At 35.4% G+C, this 21130-nt stretch overlaps 1 protein-coding gene across 1 annotated transcript in view; it reads left to right on the top strand.

Annotated features, from left to right (window-relative positions):
- Positions 1-21130, top strand: part of CCDC178 (coiled-coil domain containing 178) — a gene marked incomplete at both ends in the record, with an annotated part of 388897 nt that overhangs the window by 364972 nt on the left and 2795 nt on the right. Inside the window, one exon of the mRNA XM_079718176.1 lies at positions 20588-20660. Within this exon, the coding sequence (XP_079574302.1) occupies positions 20588-20660 (73 nt within the window). The remainder of the gene's footprint in view (positions 1-20587; positions 20661-21130) is intronic.

The following is a 21130-nucleotide window of genomic DNA, read 5'->3' as shown; positions in this document are numbered from 1 at the left end:
GCACCTGGGGACATCCTAATAAAGATGTGGAATAAATGAATCAAGTTCTTCTTGACCGTTAATGTAACCAAGTCAACATTGTTCTTTCCATATGTTGACATGGCTGTCAAATGATTGGTTTAAGTGTGTCTAAGAGCTCCTTTATTGCCCCTAGAGGCTGTACTCCTGTTTCCCTCAAAATGACTTCCACTTACTCAGTTCATACCTTTTACTCTTTCATTCTTTCGGTTTTGTTTGTTACATATGGTATTGGTCTTCTGACCCTTTCACCTCTCAAAATATTTGTATGTTGCTCTCAGACATAATCCATTGGTGCCTTTGGGCAACAATGGTAATTGCATTACCTATCTTCCTTCCATTTGAAGATAAACAAAGGAGAACCTCAATTTAAATATTGATATCAAAATGGAAATGCATTCGTTTCACACATACATCAATGTGATGTAGATTCAGGAGGTTAAGTATTTGTCAATGTTAAATTCCATTAAATTGGGCTTCCCTGGTGGCGCAGTGGTTGAGAGTCCACCTGCCGATTTGGGGGACGCGGGTTTGTGCCCCGGTCCGGGAAAATCCCACATGCCGTGGAGCGGCTAGACCCGTGAGCCATGGCCGCTGAGCCTGCGCGTCCGGAGCCCGTGCTCCACAGCGGGAGAGGCCACAACAGTGAGAGGCCCACGTACCGCAAAAAAAAAAATTCCATTAAATTAAATTATCTACTCCCTTTATTATATTAAATAACATGCTAAAACCAAAATGGATTCCTTTTTTATTTTAAAATAAAATAAGCCTATTCAGGATTGTTTATATAAAGATATACATTTTTATGTGTTCTGACTTTTTTCTTGTACTTAAACAAAATAATAGTCGCATTTTTACTTTTTTTAAATTCACCTTATACAGGCAGTACATTTTTCAAGTGGAGGAGCCATGTCAGTAATGTGGAGGAGAGGAGTTTTTCAAAGACAGAACTTTAAGTTTGAAAATCAGTGACTAATGGAGCATATCCAGTAGGTATTTTTCATACAACTTAGCATCATCATTATATAATGATGCTGCTTAGATGTGAGATTAACTCGGACACATAATTTTTCATCCAAAAGTATCAAGATCATAGAACAATGAACAGAGCAGTTATAATGAGAGGAAAATATTAAGATTAAAAATTTTTAATACAAAAAAGATAAAACTTGAAGTAGACTTGTTATTCACAAATGGTGCCAAGTCTATCATTGATAAAGAGGAAAATTATGAAGATGGAGAAAAATGACTCAGAAAACTTTCATGTGGGAATGAGATGTTATAGAGGTAAGGTAAACAAGCCTCACTTTTCAAAATTTCATATAAAGCGTACACCAAGTGGGAACTAAAGTACACTGTGCTGCATCTCTTACCTCAGTCCAACGTGATGAGAGAAGTTTTACCTTTGGATTTTCATTTTTGAAAGGACCTTCACATACGGGGAAATAATCCAGATGTTGACCAAACCTTGACTTGAAAACTCTCCTCATTCCTTCCCCTACATCATATCCCTCAGTTGGTAAAGGAAATATTCTCCAAACTAGTTCTGACGACCTCTCTGAAGAGAACTATAATCCAGGCAAATATAAGAAGTAAACTTACCTCATATTTACAAAGCAAGTTTCGGTTTCATGCATACCTGATTTGGGAATTATCACAGCCTTCACTGATTGGAGAGGAAGACCTGTTGCCCTATTTAGGGGTTTGGTAACTGAGATGGAGAAAAGCTGAGGGATTTGTCCACAGATTCATGGCCAGCAAGTGATGACTCTTAACACCTCGTCAACTATGATTTCTACCTCTCATCTCTCTTCATTAAAAATCAGTCTAAGATCTCTTCAAATTGAGCCTTTGTTGGAGTCACTTCACTAGAAAGAAGGAAGGTCACAGACCCACACAGTTAAATCTGGAACAGTTAAGTTATGAGGAAATATTAAAGGACACTGTCATTACCTTATGGAATGTATAGACCTCTGTGTTTCTTAAGCGAATATGAGCCTGCTTATTACCTGGAGTTATTACCACCAGGCCCTGACTTTGTCAAACGTCTATCATTTTATAGGTACACACTTCATTCTGTATCACACATTTGAAGATAACTTTTTAATAAAACAAAGCTGCTTCATGGAAGTCCCTGCGTATTTGTCATTACCTGAAATAATTATGGTATTTCAACACAGCTCCAGTAAATGTGCTGATAGACATATCATAGATTATAAACGCATCTATTGAAATGCTAACCATGGCTGCAAAGCAGATTATCTTATTTAAAGACACTGGTTTTAAAATTTAGACATTTAATTTCATTATCTTTTCCCAGAAGTATATAAGGAAATCAGAAACCTAGTGTGAATAACATTATCTTCACAGAACTGAAAACTTGCAAGAGCATTTTTTTGCCACAAACTCAATAATTTTAGTATAATCACTAACTATGTTTTTGTTTTACAGAACCAGTATGATTTGAAAAAAGAATAAAATTGCTTTTAAAGTACAAAAATAATTATGAACCACTTGAAACGTAATGTCTGTGTTTTATTTCTCATCAGAATTCATTAGTGTGTAACATCAATAATTTAGCCCATCATTTGCCAACACTGACTTGGCTCAGTAGTTCAATCATGTAACCCTGTAAACTCACTTTCCATTAAAATGAATGTTGCTGACAAAGGATAACTAAAGAGATACTTCATTTATTAACTAAAGAGGTACTTCATTTATCAATATTTTTAAATTAGCAGTTTGGGGCCACAGAAGCTTAGCTGGATGATTTATTTGAAGGATCTTTATATTAGACCTAAAGACTTTTTCCAAATCATACGATGCTACCCACAAGGATAATCACATTTCATTTGTGTAACATGTGACTCAGGGCTCTCTCTTTAGAGGCAGGCATAGCCACCTGCAGAGAATCAAATGACCTACCAGAATGAAAACTTGACTGCTTAGTATAAAATTATGAAATGTGCAGCATTCTCCTATATCTCGATTTACTCCATTGGGCATATTTCTTACAAAACCTGTAATATGGCATCTAATATTCTAATATCTTAATGTTGTTAAAATTGATTTGAGAATTAAGTAAATAGGCTAAAATTAGTTAATGATGAGTGTAAGGCTCCCCAGTATCCACAAATTGTACTTAAGTACATTCAAGTTCACTGCTTGCCCCTGATGTACACCTCCCCGGATACAAATGCCTATAGATGTTGCCGACACTATTTTGAACAAGAGAGTTTCATTTTCCAAAGATGATCCCACATCTTGCTGCTAGGTTAACATCACACCATTTTGGTTGCAAAAAGCAAACAAACACACAAACAAACAAAAACATCTGCAGTGCAGTGAGCAAAGCATGAAGTCAGAATTCCTTACATATGTCAAAATTTTCATCTCATAGGCCTTTAAACATATAATTTCTAGCAAATGCTGTAAGACTGCATGATCAGATCTTTCCTTGCTTGTTCTGTAATAAATTAAATTCATGTTTCTTATTGAAACCTTTTTATAGAACTAGGAGGATCTCTGCATTTAGCCTCTAGAGTTGCCAGCTGGCATCTTTCTCTGTTTTGGATCAGAAAGTTCTTAGCCAGCTGATTCATTCAAAAGCCAAAACCAGGGGTGATGTTGGATTATAAGATGTTATTGTTACTGTATCAAACTTCTTCTTTTTCTTATCTCATCTCTTCCCTTCCCTCTTAGCTTTCCTTTCTTCATTAGAAACATTTATCCTTCCAGATTCTAAATAACAATGATCCTACAGAAAATCTTTCTCATGTCCTTTGTAAACTTATCTTTATTTTATAAATTTAACATAGGAAAAAACTCTTTCAAACATTATGAATAACGGGTTATTTTGTCTTACAATGTTGTGATAGTAGTTATTATTCTACAGTCTTTTTGTGAAGAAACAGAGGAAGCTGCACTGTAGCAATGCAGACAGCATCTGCCGGTGGATAGTGAGTCCAACATCATTGCATTAGCTCATGTTTCTATAGCACTTTTATGTTTTAAATTTGTGTTTATTTTCATTTGAATATCACAAATAACCCTGGAAAGGAGGATTTCATTATGCCTGTTTTACAGATAAATTAACTCAAAGAGCCTAAATGAACCATCTCTGGGACACAGCGTGTATGTGGTGGAGCCAGGTTTAGACCCCATATTTTCTGATGCCCAGTCCATACTGTGGCAGGTGAAACATTCGGGAGAGAGAGAGAGAGACAGAGAAGGAGAGCGGTGCATTTATAATGTGGATCTGTTGTGGAAGACAATGAAAGTTAGGCAAAGGAGAAAATTGGATGCAGCTAACACTGAATAGACATTTTAAGAGACAGTACACAAGTGACATCTTAGAAAGCTTACTCATCTAGATTTGTCAGTGAAAAAATTTGGGGAAATGGAGCCAAGAAGCTACTATAAAAATGTAGGTCAGTGCTTCCCTGGTGGCGCAGTGGTTGAGAGTCCGCCTGCCGATGCAGGGGATACAGGTTCGTGCCCCGGTACGAGAAGATCCCACATGCCATGGAGCGGCTGGGCCCGTGAGCCGTGGCCGCTGGGCTTGCGCGTCCGGAGCCTGTGCTCCGCAACGGGAGAGGCCACAGCAGTGAGAGGCCCGCGTATCTCAAAAAAAAAAAAAAAAAAAAAGTAGGTCAACTATTGTGAGAACCTGTACTACGGTAGCAGCAAAGGAAATAGAAGAAGGTAAATGGTGGACATTTCAGGGGCATGATTTCACTGACCTACTAAAACAACAACAACAAAATGATTCTAAGCCCTGGAGCTAAAGTTAACCAAAATAACAAGAAAGGAGAATGATAGGGCCCTTACTTCAAAGGAAATGAAGAGCCCCGTTTAGATTATGCATAGCTTAATAAGAGAGAGGGACCCATATGGAGATGTCCTCTGAGCAACTCAAATACTGATCAGGAGATAGTTGCCTAAGAAAGACTGTAACAACAAGTTTCATGGTCAGATTGTGAAGCCATAAAATTGGATGAACTTTGAAGAAGTTAACAAATAAAGAGAAAACCAGAGGAACAAAGGTAAGTATGTTAGCAAATGCCTGGGTTCGCCTGGAGTGGAGCATGCCATCCATCCAAGGAGAAGGAGGAGGAGAATACGGGTTAGGAAAAAAAAATAAGAAAGTACCAATTAACAAAAACGCTGAGATTATGTATTTGAAAATTTAGCTTGGAATTTTAATATGCAGATTTAACCTGAAACGTTAGCATCTTACTATACACAATGTGTGGTTATTTTTCTTGAAGACTTCCCAAGGCCACTGACTTAGAGCAGTAATTTTAGTTGTTTTATTATTAGAGAGAAGAAGAAGCAAATGATTTTTCTGTGATAAACCTGAAGTTTATGCATTTGATCTTATATCTTATTGACTTATTATGGAAAACATGCCACAGTCATGGCATCTGTAAGCTAAGTGGTTGTTCAACTGTATTATTCAATGCGACATATTATCCAGACTTAAATCATTACTACATAAAACATTTTATGCTGTATTTCTGAGTTTGAATAAAATGTGTATACTAGTTTAGAATTTTCAAAAAAAAAAAAAACACCCCACCAAAATGCATTTAAACTTATCATGCATACATATAAATATTATGCATGAAAAGAAATATATGGATGGCCAACATCTGAGCCTTTAAAGTCCTCTCCCTCAAATCTGGCTTTATTAAACAGAAATATTCATGATTGTTCCTTGATCTTTCTTATTTAAAAAATGTAGAAATTAAAAAACAAAAGCACAAGGATAAATCTCAGCCATTTTTCGGGCAAAACAAAAGGGAAAATGTGTGTAAATTACTACTAGATATAGGCAAATAAATAAAAGACCTTTTAAACATACATCAGGAGAGAAACTACACCAGCTAATAAATGAAGAAAGAATGGACTCTGATAGCTAGCAAATGGATCAAAGAAAGATACTCAGGGAAAAAATGGTAATATAAGCCTTTTATTAGAAAAGAGAATAAAGACTGTATTTGTAGTTAAATAGCACCTATTACTGAATACCTTGAGATAATGAAAACTTATACAACTTCTTGTTGACCAAAAGGCATTATGGAACACTAAGAAAATGAGCAGAAAGCAATCAGCAAATTCAAATGACACAAATTGTAAGGGCTGAGTGAAATTAGATAATCAGTTTACCAAGTTCCAGAAAGAAAAGTTGTTTCTAAAAATCCTGAAAATGATGAGACCTACAAAGATCTGGGAGAATCTATATATACATTTATCTGTGTGTATGAAAAATAGTATATTTTCATTAATTCAATAAATATTTATCGAATATCTGTGTAGCCATTGTAGATATAAAGATGAACCAGATTCAGTTCCTGATCTTAAGAAAAATCCAGCCCATAGTAGAGAAGACAAGTTAAGAAGCAATGTCAGTATAGTGCGATAAATGCAATGGCAGGGTGAAAGACAGAGGTGAGAAGGCTTTCCAGACAAAAGACAAAGTACTAAGACTAGATATGAAGGAAGCTTGCACATTACTGAAATTAAATATTTCTGTATGACTTGCATAGCATGCAACTGGGCTATAGCTACAGAGAGGTATAGAGAGGGAGGCAGAAGCTAGATCTTGCAGGTAGTTGTGTGCCATGAAAACAAGCTTGGACTTTATCCTGAAGATTTTGGGTGGAAGAAGGGGAGTGGGGATTGATGTGTATAAAGAGAAGGAGATGTAAAGCATCTGAGTTTTAGAAAGATTTCTTAGGCTGATATATGGAAAGTAGAAGGTAAGCGGTTAGTGGAGGGGGCAATAGAATAGAGGTTTCCTGACTAGAGGTAAGGAGACTGACTGGGACGCTCTTGCAGGGGTTCTGTTCAGACAGCTAGTGGCCTAAGTAATGTGATGTCATTAGAGATAGAAGGTATTTAAGAGATAATAAAGCAACCTAAATGTCCATCAACAGAGGAATGGATAAAGAAGATGTGGTATATATACACAATGGAATGTTACTCGGCCATAATAAAGAATGAAATAATGCCATTTGCAACAACATGGATGGGCCTAGAGATTACCATACTAAGTGAAGCAAGTCAGACAAAGACAAATATCATATGATATCACTTATATGTGGAATCTTAAAAAAAAATGATATGAATGAATTTATTTACAAACAGTAACAAACTCACAAACTTCAAAACAAACTTATGGTTACCAAAGGGGAAAGGTAGGGGGAAGAATAAATAAGGAGTTTGGGGTTAACATGTACACACTACTATAAATGTAAATATAAATATAAATATATACAAAATAATCAACAAGGACCTACTGTATAGCATAGGGAACTCTATTCAATATTCTGTAATAACCTATATGGGAAAAGAATCTGAAAAAGAATGAATATATATATATGTATAACTGTATCATTTTGCTGTACACCTGAAATTAACACAACATTGTAAATCAACTATATTCCAATATAAAATAAAAATTAAATTTAAAAATTAAGCTACAAGGATATATTGTACAGCAAAAAAAAAAAAAAAAAGGAAAGAAAAGAGTGCAAAAACAAGACTTTTCTTTAGCTAGATGTGACACTTGATTTGCAACATACATATCTCTCTTACCTCTCCATGAATTCTGGTTTCTCCATCCTCCACCATTCCTTCTTTTCTCCTTTCTTTTTCTTTTAACATCTTTATTGTAGTATAATGTTTAAAATGGTGTGTTAGTTTCTGCTTTATAACAAAGTGAATCAGTTATACATATACATATATCCCCATATCTCTTCCTTCTTGCATCTCCCTCCCTCCCACCCTCCCTATCCCACCCTTCTAGGTGGTCACAAAGCACTGAGCTGATCTCCCTGTGCTATGTGGCTGCTTCCCACTAGCTATCTATTTTACATTTGGTAGTGTATATCTGTCCATGCCACTCCCTCACCTTATCCCAGCTTACCTTCCCCCTCCCCATATCCTCAAGTCCATTCTCTTGTAGGTCTGTGTCTTTATTCCTGTCTTGCCCCTAGGTTCTTCATGACCTTTTTTTTTCTTCTTAGATTCCATATGTATGTGTTAGCATATGTTATTTGTTTTTCTCTTTCTGACTTACTTCACTCTGTATGACACACTCTAGGCCCATCCACCTCACTACAAATAACTCAATTTCATTTCTTTTTATGGCTGAGTAATATTCCATTGTATATATGTGCCACATCTTCTTTATCCATTCATCTGTTGATGGACAGTTAGGTTGCTTCCATGTCCTGGCTATTGTAAATAGAGCTGCAATGAACAGTTTGGTACATGACTCTTTTTGAATTATGGTTTTCTCAGGGTATATGCCCAGTAGTGGGATTGCTGGGTCGTATGGTAGTACTATTTGTAGTTTTTTAAGGAACCTCCATACTGTTCTCCATAGTGGCTGTATCAATTTACATTCCCATCAACAGTGCAGGAGGGTTCCCTTTTCTCCACACCCTCTCCAGCATTTATTGTTTCTAGATTTTTTGATGATAGCCATTCTGACCAGTGTGAGATGATATCTAATTGTAGTTTTGATTTGCATTTCTCTAGTGATTAGTGATGTGGAGCATTCTTTCATGTGTTGGTTGGCAGTCTGTAGATCTTCTTTGGAGAAATGTCTATTTAGGTCTTCTGCCCATTTGTGGATTGGGTTGTTTGTTTTTTTGATATTGAGCTGCATGAACTGATTGTAAAGTTTGGAGATTAATCCTTTGTCAGTTGCTTCATTTGCAAATATTTTCTCCCATTCTGCGGGTTGTCTTTTTGTCTTGTTTGTGGTTTCCTTTTCTGTGGAAAAGCTTTTAAGTTTCATTAGTTCCCATTTGTTTATTTTTGTTTTTATTTCCATTTCTCTAGGAGGTGGGTCAAAAAGGATCTTGCTGTGATTTATGTCATGGAGTGTTCTGCCTATGTTTTCCTCTAAGAGTTTAATAGTATCTGGCCTTACATTTAGGTCTTCAATCCTTTTTGAGTTTATTTTTGTGTATGGTGTTAGGGATTGTTCTAATTCCTTTCTTTAGTATTCTTTGAACATCTGCAGAGTTGGATGAAAGGGATAGAGTAGGAAACAAGATAGATATGTCTCTTTCCCTCCTGAGTGTTGTCTGATATTGCTTCCTATTCCTTTGAAGTCTTTTAGCTCCCAGTTTTCTCTGGTACCCTCAACTCTCTTATTTCATAGAATGTGAATATCTTTCCTGCCTCTGTGTGTCTAAAGGTAGTGTTTTTCATACCTCTATCATAGACATTGTTTACTAAATCCTAACAGCTTGAGTTTCTTTCACCAGATAGATTCAGACTCAGAAAATAATGTCATATTCAGCTTTATATTCCCATAGTGCCAAACACAATGTGGAATGCATGTTGCTTGACATACATGTCAAATATGTACCTACAGCATTTATGTGATATACGCCTACAACATGTTTATATGATATACACATATTTCCTTCAGAAGTCCCTAAAATTCTTGTGGGCGACATCATGGTTTATTTAGCATTATACCTTGTAGAGCACTTAGAGGGCATCATTTTAATAGGCTCTCTATAAATATTTGGTGAATAAAAGGGGCAGCTTTATCAAAGGATTATGTGAGATAATGTCCAGGATATAATCTGATACTGAACTAATTTTAGACAAATAGATCAGGGCAATGTTAAGAACAATACCAGATTCAGTTTTTCCATACTTGAAGAAATATTTTTATTTTTTTTAAAGATATGCCCCGGAGGCAGTGGACTTTCTAAGGCAGGTACAGGACAATTTATTTTTTAAAATACTCTTTGGGTGATCTCTTGTTTATTAATTTTCCTGGTTCCAGTATTCCCTTAAGGCTAGAAAAAGAATCAAGAAATTGTGTTAAATCAAAAAGTCATGAGATAATACATAAAGGGAAGCTTATGAATTAACATTTTTAGAAATATAAATGTAAAGAAAACATTTTTCTGCATTTATTCACGAGCTCATTATTTACAGTAAACGTACAATAACAAAAACTTCAGAGAGTGAAAATAAGGAAGTCCAATGAAGAAAGAATTTCAAGACTGTAGAAATTAACAGTGATGCATTATGTTACCACATTGTTTTACAAGAGAAGAAAAGTTTTAGATCTGTATGAGCTATAAACGGTTTCTAACTTTTGTTATTAAATGTAATATTTCTAAAAGTGCATTCTCTTCATCATTTTTATTGAGCCAGGTGACTATCATTTTGAGTAACAAAGATAAGTTCAGGAATGGCATAAATATCTGTCCTATATTATTATTAAATAAAATAGGCTACAGTTTGCCCAATGGCAAGGCTCTCAGAGACTGTGTTTGCAAGACAAATGGCCCAAGATATTGATGAAGTTTGTAGATGTGAGATGGTTTTTTTCTATAAGAAATATGACTGACTGCTTAAATAGATCAAGCCTGTAGTTTTGGACTAAAGCCCATTACCACTGTGACTTTACCAGCTAAGCCAATTGATAGATGCAGAAAATATTTAATTGATCAGTTAAACTGTTAGGATATTATCTCATGATACCCCCAGATTATCCCACAAGGCAGAATAATTTCAATAAGATTATACACCAGCAAAGTGCCTTCAAGCATAGGTTGACATAGGTATTAACCAAAAAAAAAAAGAATAAGTTGATGACTGAATTGTAGAACAATCGCTATTGGCGATATTAGTAAATCTAGTTTCACAGACAATTTTTTTTCTTTTGATGAAACAAATAAAGCTGTAGTACTTAGACACACAACTGTCCCACAGTAGAAGCAACAAAAATCTATAAGAGGAAAAAAATGACCTTGTTTTACAAGGATGCTAAAGCAAAAATAAGCACTGAAAACAACAAAGTACAGTAAATCATTTTATTAAGAGCTGCTTTTAGGTACATTAGATGGACATCTTTCAGAACTGAGGAACCATTATATTCTGGAAATAATTCTGAAAATGATACTTTTAGACCCTTGTGATACAGCAAAGCATTTTTATTCCTGTAATAGATAATTCTAATATGTTTAGCTAAAATTTGTTTGTCCCAATGACACTATGCAAGCTTCCATTAAAATTTAAATTCCTTCAAATAATATTTCAAAAATGAGTTTTATTACATTTGTAAATAATCTTTGAGGAATGTAAGTTTAAACCAAGAAATGTAGTTATTAATAGTTGTAATACATATAAATCAATTATTTGTAAGAACTCTAATCATGGAACCTCATATCTATTTTCAATTTGCAAGATACTCTTCATGCAATTTTGAAATTTTATTCAAAGATTTGATAGTATAGAGTGTTTTTTCAAGTTTTTTTATGTATGCAAAACCTTAAGTTCACTAAATCCAAATTCTGCAGACATAGAACAACTTTGTAAAGGAAGAATACAATTGAAGGACTTATAGCACCTGATTTCAACATTCATTATAAAGCTGTAGTAATCAAAATCAACATGGCATTGGATCAAGATTTACCAATAAATCAATGGAATCGAATAGGAAGTACAAAAATAGACCCACATTTATTGACAACTGATTTTTTACAAAGCTGCAAAGACAATTCAGTGAATAAAGAAGAGTCTTTTCAAAAAGTGGTACTGTTAAAATTGCATATCTATATACAAATAAATGAAATGTGATACTTGCCTTGGACCATATACAAAAATTAACAACATGAATCATAAACATAAGTATAGAACCTAAAATTACAAATCTTCTAGAAGAAAGCATAGGAAAAAAATATTTGTGTACTTGGAATAGGCAAACATTTCTTAGGTACAACACTAAAATGACAAGAAAAAAATAATAAATTGAATTTCACCAAAATGCAAAACTTATGCTCTTCTAAAGACACTGTTAAAATCAAACAACAAGGAATTCCCCGGTGGCACAGTGGTTAAGAATCTGCCTACCATGCAGGGGACACGGGTTCGAGCCCTGGTTCAGGAAGATCCCGCATGCCACAGAGCAACTAAGCCCATGCACCACAACTGCTGAACCTGTGCTCTAGAGCCCGTGAGCCACAACTACGGAGCCTGCATGCCACAACTACTGAAGCCCACACACCTAGAGTCCGTGCTCTGCAACAAGAGAAGCCACCACAACAAGAAGCACGTGCATCACAACAAAGAGTAGCCCCTGCTTGCCCCAAATAGAGGAAGCGCGCTCATGCAGGAATGAAGACCCAACACAGCCATAAATAAATAAATAAATAAATAACTTTTATTTTTAAAAAATCAAATGACAAGCCACATGCAAAGAGAAAATATCTGTAAAGGATGTGTCTGAATAAGGACTCGTAACCAGCATATACATTAAAGAAATTAACTCTCCAAATTCAACATTAGGTAACTAAATGCCCCAACAAAAAATGGACAAAATATTTGAATGGACAATTCACACACACAAAAATATACAAATGACAAATAAGCTCTGTAAGAACCTTCTTCTTTATGTCTCCCCTAGGCTACATCCAAGGAAGAATAGTGTTTTTCTTACTACCTTTATCTGGATGTTTCAATCATTTACTCCCTAAATAGTTGAAAGGATGTCAACCTAGAGGGCATCAGATTTCTGACTTTCTTGTCTCTTTATTCAATGGTCCAGAGCTCAGGCTTTCCATGTACTCTTCACCTCTAAGAAGGATTTCCTCTAAACAATCTACTCTTCCATCTCCAGGTGCCATTGGTCATGCCTTCTTCCCTGCAAACAATATACTAGACAGTTGTAAGAAAGACTAACAGTCAAAACACCAAGATACAAAAATACTACCCCACTTATATTTGATAATAATAATGATAACTCAATTCAGAAAATCTGTATTGAGTGTCTATAAACCAACCAGTGGACCAGGTTCTAAGATGTTAAGTTGAACAAATGCAATTTTTGCCTACAAGGAGCATATAAGGCATGAGTAATTTGAGGATCAGTATACAGAAACTTTTCCAGAAAAAAAGCAAATAGGTAGATTAACCAGAGGAAATCAGTAAGGAAACATTGGACTCAAATACATGTTATACCAGATGGACCTGACAGATATATATATTCTATCCAACAGCAGCAAAAATACACATTCTTCTCAAGCACACAAGGAACATTCTCCAGAATAGGTCATATTTTGGGCCACAAAACAAGTCTTAACAAATTTAAGAAGACTGTAATCATATCAAGCATCATTTCCCACCACAATGGTATGAAACTAGAATTAAAGAAGAAAACTGGAAAATTCACAAATATGTGCGGGTTAAACAACATACTCCTGAACAACTGGTGGGTCAAAGAAGAAATCAAAAAGGAAGTCAAAAAATATCTTGAGACAAATGAAAGTGGAAATACACAAACCAAAATTTATGCGATGTAACAAAAGCAGTTCAAAGAGAGAAATTTGTATCAATAAATGCCTACATTAAGAAAAACTAATCAAAAATAATCTAACGTTACACCTCTAGGAACTAGAAAATGAGTAAAGTAAGTCTAAAGCTAGTAGATGTAAGGAAATAACAAAGATCAAAGCAGAAATAAATGAAATAAAGACTAAAAAGACAATAGGAAAGACCAATGAAACTAAGAGCTGATTTTTTGAAAAGATAAACAAATTAGACAAACCTTTAGCTACACTCACCAAAAAAAAAAAAAGACTCAAATAAATAAAATAGGAAATGAAAGAGGAGATATTACAACTGATACCACAGAAATACAAAGAATACTAATAAGAGACTATTAAGAAAAATTACATGCCAACATATTGGACAGCCTAGAAGAAATGGATAAATTCCTAGAAACATACAATCTACAAAAACCAAACCATGAAGAAATAGAAAATCTGAACAGTTTCATTACTATTAAGGATATTGAATCAGTAATTAAAACCTCTCAACAAAGGAAAGTCCAGGACCAGATGGCTTCACTGGTGAATTCTACCAAACATTTAAAGAAGAATTAATACCAATCCTTCTCAATCAGTTCTAGAAAAGAGGAGGAGGGAATACTTCCAAATTCATTTTAGGAGACTAGCATTACTCGAATACCAAAACCAGATAAGGACACTGCAATGAAAGAAAACTACAGTCCAATATTCTTGATTACATAGATGCAAAAATTCTCAACAAAACATTAGCAAACCCAAACCAAGAACTCATTAAAAGTATTATATACCATGACCAAGTGGCATTTATCCCTGGGATGCAAAGATGGTTCAACATATACAAATCAATACATGTGGTACACTACATTAACAAAATAAAGGGTAAAAATCATATGATCATCTCAATAGATGCAGAAGAAGCATTTGAAATTTTCAACATCTATGTATGATAAAAAAAAAAACTCTCAACAAAAAATTAGGTATAGATTGAATGTACCTCAACACAATAAAGTTCATATATGATAAGCCCACAGCTAAGATCATACTCAACAGTGAAGAACTGAAAGCTTTTCCTCTAAGATCAGGAACAAGACAAGGATGCTCACTGTCACCACTTTTATTCAACATAGTACTAAAAGCCCTAGCCAAAGCAATTAAGCAAGAAAAAGAAATAGAAGGCATTCAAATTGGGAATGAAGAAGTGAAATTGTCTCTGCACATGACATGATCCTATATTTAAAAAACCTTAATGACTCCACCAAAAGAAAAAAAACAAAAAACTATTAAAGCTTATAAAGAAATTCAGTCAAGCTTCAGGATACAAAATCAATATACAAATATCAGCTGTTTCCTATATACTATGAACTTTCAGAAACAGAAATTAAGAAAATAATCCCATTAACAAAATCCCATTAGCATCAAAAAGAATAAATTACTTAGGAATAAGTTTAACCAAGGGGGTGACATATACTGAAAACTATAAGACATTGATGAAAGAAGTTGAAGAAGACATAAATGAAAAGAGGTTCCATGTTCATGGATTGAAAGAATTATTATTAAAATATCCAGGGACTTCCCTGGCGGTCCAGTGGTTAAGACTTTGCCTTCCAATGCAGGGGGTGCGGGTTCGATCCCTCATCAGGGAGCTAAGATCCCAAATGCCTTGGTACCAAAAAACCAAAACATAAAACAGAAGCAATATTGTAACAAACTCAATAAAGACTTTAAAAATGGTCCACATCAAAAATTCTTAAAAAAATAAAATAAAATATCCATACTGTCCAAAGTGATGTACAGATTCAATGCAATCCCTGTCAAAATTCCAACTGAATTTTTCATGGAAATAGAAAAAACAGTTCTAAAATCTGTAAGGAACCACAGAAGACCCTGAATAGCTAAAGCAATCTTGAGGAAGAACAAGATGGAAGGATCACACCTCCTGATTTCAAACTATGTTGCAAAGGTATAAAAATATTACTATAATCAAAACAGTATAGTATTGGCATAAAAACAGACACATAGATAAATGGAACAGAATTGAGAGAGGAGCAAAGACCCATGCATATATGGTCAATTAATTTTTGGAGCCAAGAATATACAATGGGGAAAGGATAGTCTCTTCAGTAGTGCTGGAAAAACTGGACGGCCACATTCAAAAGAGTATAACTGGACCCCTATCTTATACCATGCATAAAAATCAACTGAAAATGAATTGAAGAATTGAATGCAAGACTTAAAACCATGAAACTCCTAGAAGAAAACACAGGGGATAAGCTCCTTGACGTTGGTCTTGGCAATGATTTTTTTGGGTTTGACATCAAAGGCAAAGGCCTTTGATGTTTAGTAAAAACTAAACAAGTGGGACTACATCAAACTAAAAGGCTTCTGCACAGCAAAGGAAACCATCAACAAAATGAAAAGGCAACCTATGGGATAGGAGAAAACATTTGCAAACCACATGTCCAATAATGGGTTAATATCCAAAATATACTAGGAACTCATACAACTCAATAGCAAAAAAAGAAAAAAGAAAAAAAAAGCCAATTTAAAATAAGCAAAGGAACTGAATAGACATTTTTTCCAGAGAAGACATACAAATGGTCTACAGGTACATCAAAATATGTTTAACACCACTAATCATCAGGGAATTGCAATTCAAAACCAGAATGAGATATCACCTCAACCTGTTAGCATATCCATTACCAAAAAGGCAGATAATAAATTCTGTAGAGAATGTAGAGAAAAGGGAGCCCTTGTGCGCTGTTGGTGGAAATGTAAAATGGTACAGCCACTGTGGAAACAGTATGGAGATTCCTAAGAAATTAAAAATAGAACTACCATATGATCCAACAATCCCATTTCTGAGTACATATCCAAAGGAAATGAAACCATTATCTTGAGGAAATATCTGTACTCTCCTGTTCATTGCAGCCAAAGAATGGAAACAACCTAAGTGTCCATTGATGGATGAATGGATGTCAGGTCACGTGATACCCAAGATAAAGCACATGTCTGACCCATATGGAACTTATAGTCCTTCACTAATTTAGCCTTGATGTTGTCATTTCATTGTTCATGAATATCGGGAGTTACCCCATTTCCCCTTGAATAAACCCTTAAGTGTACCATTCAAGATCCTCAATAATACAGCTCCAAACTGAACTCCCCTCAGTTTTATCAGCTAGTATTCCTAGAAACACTTATTCATTGGTCCTTAAGTAGATCCCATGCTTTTCTGTCTCCTGCCTCATCTTTCAAGGTCTAGTTTACAGGGCAGCTCTTTCATGAGATTTCACAGCTAGAAGTGTGTCATTTCCCTCCTGAAAACTACCACTTACCTGTGGCCATATCACATTCTATATTGCAGTAAGTAAACTGTTATTTCCATATTCCTTGAGGCCAAACTGTATTCTGTACTCTGACTTAAGAGCTGGGGGTGGGGAGTGGTAGTGGCAAGAACATTTCCTGAAAAAATGTGTGCTACTTTTCCACCTCTGACCACAATACTGCCTTTGTATCAGAGGGGGATGCCTTAGGCATAACAAATGCAAGTAAGTGTTGAGTGAATAAAGAAAGGGAAAGGCAATATACACTGTCCTTACAAGGGTTGAAATCTAAGCACAAGGTCTCATTTTAACTTAATTATTTTCTTCCAGCCAATAGTTTTCCCAGAATATATCCTTTGGGATCATAGTAGATGGTACCAGGTAAAAGATCAAGTGGACAATAAATCTCTGAAATGCTGGATATTAAAACATTAAGCACTTTTTTAAAACTTCAGAATATCTGAGATCATCTAGTATCTTGTGCTTTATAACTCTTGAAAAAGTGGGATAGAATATTTAATGTTTACTAAATTTTTGACCACAAAATATTTTGGGTTTTCTCAGTTAAAAAAACATCGTACTCTGAGAAGAAAAGCACATGTAGGATTAAATTAATGCTAATTAAATAAATATGGGAATAGAAAAAAAGAGGTAGTATTCAATTTTATTTACTTATTTATTTATTTTGAAGGCCCCTGGTGACCAACCTGAGAGTGCCATCCTCAGTCCCACAGAACCTAGTGCTCAGAGGAGCCCAGTGAAAGCCCTCATCAAGCCAATTTGATTTTTTTAGGTTCTCAAATAAAAGAGACTTGCACTTTAATGCCCCCATATTTTTTAAATTTTATTTTATTTATTTTTTATATAGCAGGTTCTTATTAGTTATCTATTTTATACATATTAGTGTATATATGTCAACCCCAATCTCCCAATTCATCCCACCACCACCACCGCCACCCCCAAACTTTCCCCCTTTGGTGTCCATACATTTGTTCTCTACATCTGTGTCTCTATTTCTGCCTTGCAAACCGGTTCATACGTACCATTTTTCTAGATTCCACATATATGCGTTAATATACAATATTTGTTTTTCTCTTTCTGACTCACTTCACTCTGTATGACCATGTCTAGGTCCATCCACATCTCTACAAATGACCCAACTTCATTCCTTTTAATGGCTGAGTAATACTCCATTGTATATATGTGCCACATCTTCTTTATCCATTCGTCTGTTGATGAGCATTTAGGTTGCTTCCATGACCTGGCTGTTGTAAATAGTGCTGTAATGAACATTGGGGTGCATGTGCCTTTTTGAATTATGGTTTTCTCTGGGTATGTGCCCAGTAGTGGGATTGCTGGGTCATACGGTAATTCTATTCTTAGTTTTTTAAGGAACCTCCTTACTATTCTGCATAGTGGCTGTATCAGTTTACATTCCCACCAACAGTGCACCATCTTGGTTTCTTTTCCGTATTCCTACTTTACAAAATTCTTTGTGAAGAATTGAATTGAAGAATTCTTTGTGAAGAATTCTTTGTGAAAAAGAAGTAGTATTCAATATTATTTACAGGAATAATTTGAGGAAAGGTTACTTCTCGTGTAATTGTAGGTAAAAAAGCCTTAGAGCCCATATTTACGCAAAGATTTTGTTTTCCATGAATCTAGCAAGATCACAAACTTGATCATTCGTTCTGTGGGGTTTCACATGGAATTTTTTTCCTACCTGGCTAGAAGAGGACTCTCTTGAAAACTTTCCTCCCTTAGAATATACTGGTTTAGGATTAAGTCCTCTTTTTATTTTATTTTATTTTATTTTATTTTATTTTTTTTGCGGTACGCAGGCCTCTCACTGTTGTGGCCTCTCCCATTGCGGAGCACAGGCTCCGTATGCGCAGGCTCAGCAGCCGTGGCTCATGGGCCCAGCTGCTCCGCGGCTGTGGGCATGTGGGATCCCCTCGGACCGGGGCACGAACCCGTGTCCCCTGCATCGGCAGGCGGACTCTCAACCACTGCGCCACCAGGGAAGCCCCAAGTCCTCTTTTTAAACTGTTAATAAGTTAAATGCAAAATTAAAGCATCACTTCCTCTTCATCACTTGGTATGCTGTCAAAGGTATGATTATTTTTCTGGTTAATATAAACAATATCACACTACATTTTCTAGGGGGCATCCTGGTTATCCACCAAAGTTTCATGATTCTCCTCCCAATCTCCTCCATCCCAGCACAAAAGCCTGTAGCTGCTTTGGTCTCTCTCAATTTCTAACTTACTTTTTTGGAAATCTGCTAATATCTGAAATACCAGTTAAAATCTAGCAATATAATGTTTCTTATGAATGCTCCCCCGCCAAAAATCTAATAACATTGCATAAAAAAGACAAAGTAACAATTTTCTTTCTTCAAAATCACTCAGCTATGCAATATTTAGTTCTTTTAGGCCTTCAAAAGGTATGATTGGTATGCATAGGAAAAGTCATGTTTCTTATTTCACTTTGCAAGAGTGCACTGCAAAACACTAATAGCTGCATTGCCTTGTTAATAAACTTCAGTCAAAATGCTTTGGGAGATAATTTGATTAAAAAAAAAGAATAAAAAACGCCGAAGCTGAAATATTGCTTTTATAAGCTGCGAGATAATTTACCATGTGCTTTTTTAATCACTTGAAATATATACATTTAAATCTAAAACACAGATGACTTAGCTTTCTCCCATATCATGTTAGTGAGCGTGACTAGTTCCTTGTAATTTTTTTTTTCTAATACTCTCTTGTACTCTGACTTATAAGGGAAAAACTTTCCATGAAAAATGGGTACTACTTTTCCACTTTTGGCCTTGTATGTACTTCTTCTCTGCCTTAATTACAATATAAATCAGCTGCAAAAAAGATTTATAGTGATTACACCTCACTTAGAGAGCTGTGAAGATTGATCTGGAAGTGGTATGTCAAGCTCTGTGTCTGCTTCTCATCTTAGCTGGTTCTAAAGTGAAATCCAGGACACATATGGTAGTATTCCAAAAGAAGTCAATGTAGGAGGAAAAGCTCTGGTGGATCACTCTGCTCTTTGTGTTCTCACAAATATGCATAACAACTTACTATTGGAAAACTCCAGGGTGAAAGACTTTTTCAAACAATTGTGAATCTCAAGCCATTTATTAAGTTAGGAGAAAAGATCCCCATAGCAACTGAACTGATCCCTCCATAGCCCCCATTTTCTCTCCATGTGGTCAACTAGATGGGATGGTAATTGGAACAGAAATCTTATTGTTTTGAGTGGATTAATTCTTATCACCACCTATAAGAATTTATTAAGGACTTACTATATTCAGATCACTGTGCTAGTTTCTCAGAGAGAGGTTAATCAATCCTTACCTTTAGGAAGTTTGTCTTTTTTCTATGGCAAGTTCACTCATCAATGTGATTATACCAAAGCAAACACAGAGTTAAGAAGCAAAGTGGACACAGTATAACTTGACTTTCATATTTCTCCTTCCTCAAAAGTTTTGGAATGTGCTGAATTTTGGTTTAAGTTCATAGCGTGACCTAATTTATCAGACCTCTGGAGACACCTGTCCCACCCACCCTACTGCTGTTCAAGCAGGCTGGCGCCATTCTGATCTAAAGAATCAAAGAGATGAAATAACATGCCTTTTAGAGTTCTTCGTGTTGGGTTTCTTTGAAAGGATCTTTTTTTTAACTTGACTGCTTCAGTTAAAAGATGACGTCAGTGATTCCTTCTTGATGAAATGTAATAAAGTCTCTAATAAATTATTTGGACAGCTATTGGCTAATTTGCCAGTACATTCCTTTAAAAAATGGGCTTCTCTTGCCAAACAACACTCCTGAAAAATCACATTTTTCTGTTCAATTGTTCCTTACTTTTATTGTTTTCCTATAGCAGAATGATCCTGTTGAATAATCCAGTGCCAAAGATTTTCACTCTCAGCTCATATGAGGCTTCAGAAAGGAATGTAATCATACTTAAAAAATAAAGTAGATCCTCAAATCTAGAAATTAGCGAGTAATTGAAATTATCATCACAGTGTTTTAACTGATGACCATTGAACTCTTTTCTGGCAAATGGCTCATGGAGCATTAATTGCACGTCACATTACAGACCTGCAGAGTTAAGTTCTGTCTTGCCCTTGGGACTGTGAGGTCTGAAGCAACTTTGTAAGTGTCTTTCAAGGTAGAAAAAAATAATCATTAAACTGCAGAAGTTCTAGGTCTGGAAAGTATGTGCCTTGCTGTCCTTTCAAATCTCATTCCCTGACTCTCAAGCCCATATTCTTGAGTATCTACCACTTGAGAAGCCCCGCCTCCTTCTGCTTCTACCCATAGCACCCAACTATCTTACTAAGAACACTCTGGAAGACCATTTCCTACATAAAGCAAATCCAAAAGGTTTAGAATGGAAAGTTGATTCTGATTTCACTTTCTC

Source organism: Hyperoodon ampullatus (genome assembly GCF_949752795.1).
Source record: "Hyperoodon ampullatus genome assembly, chromosome: 13".
NCBI classification, from domain to species: Eukaryota; Metazoa; Chordata; class Mammalia; order Artiodactyla; family Ziphiidae; genus Hyperoodon; species Hyperoodon ampullatus.
Note: the sequence above shows the minus strand (reverse complement) of the source record. Positions and strands in the feature narration are given on the sequence as shown.